Source organism: Eptatretus burgeri, chromosome 10, assembly GCF_056783735.1.
Source record: "Eptatretus burgeri isolate ZD-2024b chromosome 10, Ebu_testis_v1, whole genome shotgun sequence".
Classification (NCBI taxonomy): domain Eukaryota; kingdom Metazoa; phylum Chordata; class Myxini; order Myxiniformes; family Myxinidae; genus Eptatretus; species Eptatretus burgeri.
The window spans coordinates 1718105-1728104 of NC_140970.1; the positions used below are offsets into that span (position 1 = coordinate 1718105).

General features: G+C 45.2%; 1 protein-coding gene across 2 annotated transcripts in view; it reads right to left on the minus strand.

The window, feature by feature from the left end:
• Window positions 1-10000, minus strand: part of LOC147017806 (histone demethylase UTY-like) — a 292751-nt gene that overhangs the window by 61487 nt on the left and 221264 nt on the right. For both annotated transcript variants that reach the window (XM_085896797.1, XM_085896796.1), the window contains exon 7: window positions 3073-3127. In XM_085896797.1, coding sequence (XP_085752923.1) covers window positions 3073-3127 — 55 coding nt within the window. The remainder of the gene's footprint in view (window positions 1-3072; window positions 3128-10000) is intronic.

The following is a 10000-nucleotide window of genomic DNA, read 5'->3' on the forward strand; positions in this document are numbered from 1 at the left end:
CACAGTTCAATGGGAAAAATGATGAACATGTTTTAAAAATGCTTATATAAACAAATGTCATCCACTCATTTGCATATTTATTGTTACAATATGCTCTATTCAGATGAAATGGTAAAACCAAAAGTGTATACAATATTTGATGTGATAAAACGGCAAACTCATAAAGCCAAAAATATTTAAAACCCATTTCTGTTTTAATCAAATGATCTGATTTGGCAAAAGCAGGCTGTTGGATACCAAGATACAATCATGGAAAAGCAAAATCAAGGAACCGAACTGAGAGTTCCTGGACTCAAAAGTGCTGCACACCTCTACGCAAAATCACTCTCTTTATCCAGTTATTACTGCTCGAGATTCCTTTTTCTTTTGCTCCATCCTCTCTACCAATTCTCTTCCTATGGATCCCTTTTCATTTCCTCATTTGTATTTTCTTGCTCCGATTTTGTGGTAGCAGTTTCCAAAAGTCATTTTTCCACATCATTTATTGCTGCCAAATTAGATTTAAATTGCTCACACATTTCCTTGTTCAATCAATCAATCAATTTCTGACATGATGATTCTCCTTTTGAAGCAAGATCAAATAATTATTTTACAAACGAAGAGGTGAGGAAAGTAAGAGTTAAGAATTATCAATGTTAATAAGATGAGGAATGAACAACAGCAGAAGAAAATAAACAGAAAAAAGGAAATGGTCTCTTCACAAAATCGAAATCCAAGGAAGGCAGGAGAATTTTATTCTCAATTCAAAAAAAAAATTAAAAAGTATGCACAGGTAGAGATACAATTATAAAAACTGAGATTACATTACATGATTTATATTCCCCACTCAAATACTCAACACCAATAGCATCCCTTTAGTTTAGAATGTTCTCCTCTCTGTCTCTATACCCATATCTCTTCCAAGCAAACTCTTCTCCATATCAAAATTCATGAAACTCTCCTGCCTGGTTTGTAAATTTTCACTCCTGTGTGCATCTCTCAAGGAATAATTATCAACAATGATGATAAAAGAAGCTCGAATGCACGCACACTGGTTAGCTACAATGTAATAAATCTGTGCCAAAAAAAAAACAACCAGAGGGGTAGCTTTTTGCCCCAGTAAAACCCACTGGTTTAGTTAAACTACGTCCATGTCCCAGTCACTCAACTTTGGGTCTGCTGCTTCTCTCCGAACAATGAATACACCCTGAATCTATAACTATAAATAAAAAAGATGTTTTTGTGCGTCGCCATTATTCTGAGAGATGGCTTTCAAAGATTCGTCAGTGAGTGCCAGGGAGAGTTTTAAGCAAAAAAATTGAAATTTTTTTTATTATTTTTTAATCCCTCTATCGTGCCTAAGCTTTTGTAGTTATGCGAAAGGTAATATTTAATGATCCCCATCCCCATTCCTGAGTGGGTGTCGGGAAGTGTTTTAGGCCTCCACAAAAAAAATTGTTTTCTTCAAAATGCCAACAGGATTAGAACAGGAACGGGGCAATGCCAGGTACTCCTGCAAGTATCACGATTAAAAATACTGTATAATAAAAAGGGTCAGGACTGTCTTAATATATTACAGGCTTCGAACAATGACTCACATCCTACCCTGCTCACCAAGCTTTCTGCTTGTGGTATTCAAGGCCACCATAATTCTTGCTCTTGGATTGCCAACCCTTGTGCATGCACGAGATAAATACAATTTTTTTCATTGATATCCTCCATTTCCTACCGGACTGAATGTCATGAAGGCAACATATCTTGGACACACTTTTGTTCCTCATTCATATGCATGATGCCTGTAATGCTTTGAAAACGTTATTTTCTGCCTTTCAGAAGATACCACAACACACCAAAAGGTACCGCAACCTCAAAAGACCAGCAACAAATGCATTCTGCTCAGGAGGTTTGGAAAGGATCAAATGGTGATCTGACACTTATAACATGTCTGATTATAATCCAGGTACGTTTCATATCATCTTATAACATGTCTCTCTTATAATATGTCTCTCTTTATGTCTCTCCTCTCTCCTTAGGTCTGACATAACATGTCTCTCCAAAGGGATCATATTGTGAACCCATCAATTTACTGTACTTCATTGATCAGCCACTGGAAGAGGTTCAGTCCTTGAATATTCTGGGCCTCACAATCAACCATGACCTCTCTCCCAGGCAGACTATTTATCAAAGTTGGCCTCCAAAGCCAGCTGCAGACAGGGTATCCTTCTTCAGGCCTCATGCTTCCATGGCAATTCTAAACCTCTTGTAGCTCAACAGCATATTGCTCTTTCCTATGGAGCTTCAGGAACCTCACTCCTGGATGCTGTGGAATCCAAAACTCAACATCAATGGTATCTTACACAAAGTAGGAGAGGCAAAGGGTCTACTGCTCTCTTGTCACAGACAGGGTGGCGGTCTCTGTTTTCTACTTCCTCTCCTCAGGTCTTGTGCCCTCTGTTCTATAAGCAGTCCACACCTTAACTCCTCAAGGATATGTTCTTCCAGTAACCCTCACCCTTGTTAACCTTTCAAAATCAAGGATGATGGTTCACCTCCACTCCTTTGTTCCTCTTTTTTAACCACCTGTTAAACCACCTTCCCTCGAGGGATTCAAGATGGCAATACAGGACTTTGCCAATTCATGTCATATTCTATCCCTACGTGTGAGCTTTTTCTACAGCAGTTAACACCTTAATCTAACCTCTGTCCTGCAGGTTTATACAATTGGCTTTTCTCTCTTCTCCTCTTTTTCCGTTCCTTCACATACCTGCTGCTCATTTTTGTCCTGTAGTTTCTCCACCACACCAATGTCAGCATGTTACCCTTATTATCACCCATTCGTTTGCTTTGCCATGAGCCCAGATGTTTACAAGTTATGAAAACAAATCAAATGTGGTTTGAGTTAAATTTTATGGAATTAAAAAAAAAAAATGTTGACAAAAAGTTTAAATTTATTGCAGCACTTCTATCCACACAAGTTCATTTCAAAATATGCAAATCAATAAACAATGCATTCTAAACAAGATAATTAAACGAGAGACATCTGAAGCACAACAAAAAGCTACCACGTTTCATATTTGTTTAACCAGTACGCACTTTCAGATTTTGATAGAGAGCACGGGCTTGAATCGATCAGCGCCAACTGGAAATGCTGTAACACAAGGAAAAATAAGCAATAAGACAGCTGAAATAGCTGCACTGTAGTTTCGCTACAAAAAGTGCATCGTATTTTCTGGTGTATAAACCGCACTTTTTTAATCGGCAAAAAAAATGTAAAATTTGGGGTTTGTGGTTAATACACGGGTATAGAAAAAAAAGCAGTCTTAAAAACGATCAATGCTGAATTTCAAATATATTCCAAATTAACACTTTTGTAGAAGTGGGAACTGCTGTTAAGCTCAATTCCACCGTTTAAATTTTGAAAATAGGTTCAAGTTAAGAGTTTGTACAGCGTTTTGTTAACCATGTGCATAAATTAAATATATTAAAAAAACGGAGACACCGGAGTTTCGGTGCGTGGCGTATATAGAGCCTCACGGCTTTGGAAACGCCATTAAACACAAAAGAAGAACACCTGGTCTCACATCAAAAGATTAATTATTCACAATCGCTAAAGTTAGCTTAATGGTTAGGGTGGTAGGCTTGGGATCCTAGGATCCTGAGTTCAAATCCTACTCGGCTGTTGAATTAATACCAGGTGGGGTTGACTCTGCCTGTCATGCTTCTGAGGTTGGCAAAATGAGTGCCAGCTTTCCGGTAACCTGTGTCGGAGTGCCGACCTGTCCAGGATTGTGCCCAATAGCTAAGGAGACTGCTTAGGCAGCAACAACGCTCAGTCCACAGTATGGTCCCAATGGATGGATGGAATAGCTAGAGGCCAAGAATGGAGTACCCACCTCAAATAAGCTTGCATGGCAAGCTTCCCTCGTATGTCATGTTCAAAAGGAAGACACTGCCCAAGGACAAGTTTCCAGCCGGCGTCATTGTTCATGTGCAGCAGAAAGGGAGGATAGACGAGGGACTTGTAGTGGTGACTATCTTTTTACATGCGTCATGCTGATGCTATGCTAGGAAATGCTGTGTTACAAATCTACCGCCCGCCCAGCGTGCGAACGACCGCTTTTCACTAATAGCAGCCACACGCCCACCGGACGAGCAATTCAGTCGCGACTTTCTGGAACAACGCCAGAAACCAGTCACGGGTGGGTTCTTAACCCCACCACGGCCGAGTCCGTATTCTACCCGTGCGCGACAGGGTCAATCGCCGAATATCGATATACCTAAGTATTCACGCGGGTAACCTACAGAGAGACCGTACCTCGGCAAAGGCCTGCTTGGACACGAACCGCTTAAGCGGTTCGTTCCGTTCTGGGATAACCGAGTGGGGTATTATCGCCAGACCTCGCCGAACCCGATTCTTTTATCGGTATTCAAAAACCAACTACCATTCCGAAATGCAATACGGCGGTTCAATATGGGAAAATGACACGACGAACGGGTTCACATTCAACTCGGCACATTTATTTACACACATGCATATATACAGCCATGCAGGTATGCAAAAACACGCATGCAGTCATGCAACCAAATAAGCAATGCGCGGGACGGGCACAAAACACGAGCAAGGACCAATAGTTACCACCATATATTAGTTATTATCAATGTACACTTAACAGTTTCTACTTAGCGGGACACAGCGCCACAACATTCATTCAAAAGAAAAGCAAGAAAGACCCCCTCATAGACAAGGGAGTTAGACTGGGCCCGTGGGCCTTTATAACATGGGGCTTTGGGGTGACCGAAAGGGCCCTACGAGACCGTTGCAGGTTACCTGCACCCTCGTGGTGCCTTGATGGGGCGAGTCGCAATGTCTCGTCCCCATGGCAGCTAGCGTAGCTGCGGTTGAGCTCAGGCCTTCCGCGTGGCGGGCGAGCTCTCTCCGGCTCTCCCCACACGAACTCGCAGGTTTGTGCGACACAGCAGGGCTGCGCCTCCAGCCCGCGTCTCCTTCGCGACGCCCAGACCTCCACCGACTGACTGTTCCAAGCTCCCGACTCTGACACGAGCCCAGACCTCCACACAGCTCCTTGGCTTCTCCAGACTCTCCGAACCCCGACAGACACACTCCGAACCCCGACAGAAACTCGGTTCTCTCCACGCAGCCCCCTCTCTTACGACACACACACACCGCTGCGTTCAGCACTCGCTTTTATTCCCCCTCCTTTCTCGCCCTGCCCTCCTTCCAGCTCCTGCGGGAAACTTCCAGAAGGGGGCGTTTCCCTCGTGGGTCGGGTTTTTTCGTAGCAATCATCCTGGTAGCACTTCTCTATACTCCCTCCACTCGCCCCTCCCCCGTCCCAAAGCGTGGGAGAGTAAGAGGAAAAATCCGTGCGTTATCGGAACGCCTTCTTCTTTCTCCATGGCAGAGACGGTTTTCGATGCGGAGAGGGTTGTAGCGTGGGGGTGGAGAAGGTGATTGGTGGTGTGGTTGTTGTAATGGTGGCGTGGTTGGCGTTGGGTGGTGGTCGTGAGGGTGGTGTGGTTGGGCGCTTGTAAAAAGGTGGTTGGTGGTGTGGTTGGTGGTTGAGGTGATCGTGGTTGTTGTAATGGTGGCGTGGTTGGCGTTGTGTGGTGGTTGTGAGGGTGGTGTGGTTGGGTGCTTGTAAAAAGGTGGTTGGTGGTGTGGTTGGTCCAAAATAACGATAGCAAAGAATAACGGCTAACTCAAAGATCACAGCCCCGCCCACACGAATAATTCCCTTTCGACAACGGTGGGGAAATCTAACTGAACACACACTTAGCGATATAACTGATCTTGGGGATATCCTTTATGGTGTCCTGGGAATTTCCACAGCCGTAACAGCTGGATAGCAGAGCATGGTTTAAAACTAGGAACAACCAGTCAACCCGGAGTACTTTTCTATACGAGGGCAGGAAATGGATTGAAAAGGAAGAAGAATCTCATGAGAGCGAGGAACCACTTGGGATGGTGAAGGTTGAAGAAGTACCAGTGCTGCTCGGTTATTTTGGCTTCCTTTGATTCTCTTCGTTCTTCCTGGTTCTCTTCGTTTTCCCTCGTTTCTATCAGCGGTTCCTAACTTGCTTCCTGCGGATTACTCACGTTGAGCAGATGAACATTCTTACTTCGCAGGCCTTTGTATTCGACCCAGATTTCAAGGAGCATTAGCTGCATCTCCGTGGAATCACCACAGACGAACTTTCCTATCCTCTTTCCCATACTTGATATTTTCTTCAGTTGAAAATCGACATTCGTTTTTTTCGTCAGTGTTTCCCGTTGGGATTTTCGACCCTGATTCCGAGGAGCATTGGCCACATGCATCTTGATTGAACTTTCACCATTACTCCCGTCACTATATTGGCTGAGCATTATGGTGAATGGGAGACTGCCGGTGTTCATTGGGAGGATGAGAAAGGTCGACCTCCCGATGATCTGCGGCAGGATCATTAAGGTGTGGGAGGAGATACCGTCGGACATAATCAAGCAAGCATTTTTGAAATGCTGCATCTCCAACAACATTCCGACTTCCGGTTCCGGTTTTGAGCGGCAAGAGGTCTCCTTCGGGGCTCCCTGCTGACATTCTCAAAGTTAAGTTCCGGTTGTTATTTGTCCCGTTTTAACTGTTTAATTTTCTCACCTACATGTTAATGTGTGTTCCTAGTTCGGTTTTGTTTCAAAAATCGTGCTATTTTGTGAGTATTTTTGTCGACGTTCTTACTTGGTGTTTGAGGCCTAGTCCTAGGTTTGAGGCCTACCGGTTCCACTCGGTGTTCGATCGTTTTTTTTTGTTTGTTTGTTTGTTTTTTCTCCCCATTACCTTCAATTTCTATCCTCCCCATTACCTTCAATTTTCATCCTCCCCACTTTCCAAACATCCCCCATTCTCCCAACTAATCTCTTTCTTATCTCAAAAAAAAAAAAAAAAAAAAAAAAAAACCCAACAATAACAACAACACGCTCACCTTCTCCCGATTCTGCTACTTCTTCTTCCTCTTAACTTCCTCCTCGTCTTCCTCGATTTCTTTTTTTTTTTTACACTTCCATGACCTAATCTGTTGAACTCTCTCATACATTAATATTAACAACAAAAACGATCTTATAATGCTTCATCTTCCTCTCTCACTCATGTGGTACTCTTTACTGTTTCACAATGCACTTCTCTTCTGCTATTTTAACAGACTGCTCTCATTTCGACCTCTCCTTCATTCCTTGCCTAAAAAATCCAACTATTACAGCGCTTCTTCTCTCCATGCTCTGAATTCGCCTTCATTGCATCCATCAAGAATTGTGTTAAATCGCATCTCTGACCTAAAACTTTTAAAAACCACAGTTTGCCATGGATGCTCGCTTTCCATCAACCATTCTTTTTTCCAACTTCAGTGCCAACTCACCCCCCTCACCCCTCACTCTCACTCTCAAAGCAACCATCCCACTCTTCTCCCTCCAAGCCTCCCTCTCACCTCTTTCAAAAATTCCCCCCTCACCTTTCTCCCACCTTTCATCCCCCTCACTCTTCCTTCTCTAAGTTGCCCCTCCTCTCATCCACCAACCTGCCTCCCTCCACTGCCCTCTCACCTCCATCTCTTCACTCCACCTCCTCAAATCCTCAACTGCCATCTTCCTTGTCTCTTGTCCCCCCTCTCTCCCAGCACCACAGAGCCTTTTCTCCTCCTCATTCGGCCCCCTCCCCTCGCTATTCTGCAATACCCCACACTCCTTCAGCAACCCTCCTTACCTCCCCCTCGTCCCTCGTCCTACCCTCCCCCGCCCCTCCACCTCCTGCACCCAAAGCCTCCTCCCCTACCTCTTCATTAAATGTGTGGACCTCAAATATCCGGGGCCTTCGCTCAAACCTTTCAGATCTTTCCATGCAGGTTGCCACTGACAAACCAGACATTATCTGCCTAACAGAAACTTTCCTCTCCCAAGACGTGTCTGACTCCCAAGTATCTCTCCCTGGTTACTCCCTCTTACGGTATGACAGACCTGAGCCTCGTCCTGGTGGAGGTGTTGCTCTCTTCATCAAAGACTCTATTCCTCACTCTCCCTGCACTGCTCTCACTCCCCCACACCCCCAGGAATACCTCTGGCTTCGGCTTCCCCTCCACTCCCACCTCATGTTTATATGTGTACTGTACCGTCCACCGAACAGTGATGACTCCATCTACACCTCACTCTCCGAAAACATGGACCATCTTCTATCTTCTCATCCAAACTCTCTCTTCCTCTTATGTGGCGACTTCAATTGTCATCACGCCAGTTGGCTAGGTGTGGGTACCTCTCTCACCTGCCATGGGACGTCAGCAAAAGCTTTCTGTGACTCATTGGGACTGACTCAATCGGTCAACTTCCCGACCCGGATCTCAACCAATGGTACTCCATCTCTTCTGGATCTGATTTTGACAAATTTCCCTGACAATATCTGCTGCTCTTCCTTCGCTCCAATTGGTTCTTCTGACCACGTCCTTGTTAAAGTGGACATCTCTCTGGCTGTCATCAGAGAACCACCTCACCGCCGTCGAGTCTGGCATTTCACTCAAGCCGACTGGCAGGGTCTCCGAGCAGCCATCAAACTTACAGACTGGTCTCCTATCACTACTTTCTCAAACATCAACTCATCCTGGGAATTCTTTCAAAGAAACTTGCTCTCCCTCATGCACAGATTTATCCCCTCTCGTGTTCAGTTGTCTTACCCTTCCTCCCGCCCTTGGTTTACTGAAGCTTGTGGCGAGGCAGTTGTCCTGAAACAACTTGCCTTTGCCTCATGGAAAGCAAACCCAACTGAGGGCAATCTCAGTTCTTTCCACAAAGCTCGGAACAAGTGTGTATCTACCCTCAGGAGAGCCAGAAAACAACATCTTTCTCATCTCAAGTCTGAACTCTCAGACCTCTCTCCCTCCTCAAAATCCTGGTGGCGTTTAATCAAATCTGTTTCTGGTGTATGTTCCCCCTCCATCCCCTCCCTTACCTCAAATGGCCGCACTGCTGATTCCACACGTGATAAAGCTGAATGTCTAAACTCGGTGTTTGCAGCTAAATCTTGTGTCCCAAACCCATCACTATCTCTACCCACTTTACCCAGTCGCACCCAACTGTCCCTGGACTCTGTATCCTTTTCTCCTGACAAGGTGGAGAGCTTGCTTTCAAACCTCGAGTCAGATTCTGCAACCGGTCCAGACGGCATCAGCCCACGTGTCCTCAAAGCCTGCTCTTCTGCTCTTGCTCACCCTCTCTCTGTTCTATTCACCCTCTCATTTTCCCAAGGTCATCTGCCATCTGCTTGGAAATCTGCTAACATCACTGCCCTGCATAAAAAGGTGCAAAAACAGATCCCTGTAACTACAGACCAATCAGCCTTCTCCCAATCATCAGCAAGGTTATGGAATCCATCATTGCTTCAGACATGAAATCCTTCCTCTTCTCCAATGGCTTGATTTCCAATCATCAATTTGGTTTCAGACCAGGTCACTCTACCCTGGATATGCTGCTACTGCTCTCCCATCAATGGATGGAGGTCCTCAATGCCAGACAGGAAATCCGAGCCGTATCCCTGGACATATCACGTGCTTTTGACACAGTCTGGCACCCTGCCCTACTCACCAAACTCTCTTCCCATGGTATTCAAGGCCATCTCCACTCATGGCTCGCAGACTTCCTCTCCTGTCGCAGTCAACGTGTGGCCCTAAATGGAGTTCTTTCATCCCCTCTTCCTGTGCAGGCTGGAGTTCCTCAAGGTAGCGTTCTGGGCCCTGTTCTTTTTCTGGTTTTCATCAATGATCTCTCGGACTCTCTGGAAAATCCTCTATTTCTCTTTGCCGATGACTCCACCCTCTGCCGTACCATCTGTCATCCCTCAGACCGGCAAGCAGCAGCTTCTTCGCTCACTGCAGATCTGGATAAAATCACAAACTGGTCCAACACGTGGAACATGTCTTTCAATCCACTCAAATCTCACACTCTCACTATGTCTCTTCGAAAGGACCGTTTACAAAACCCCCCCATCCA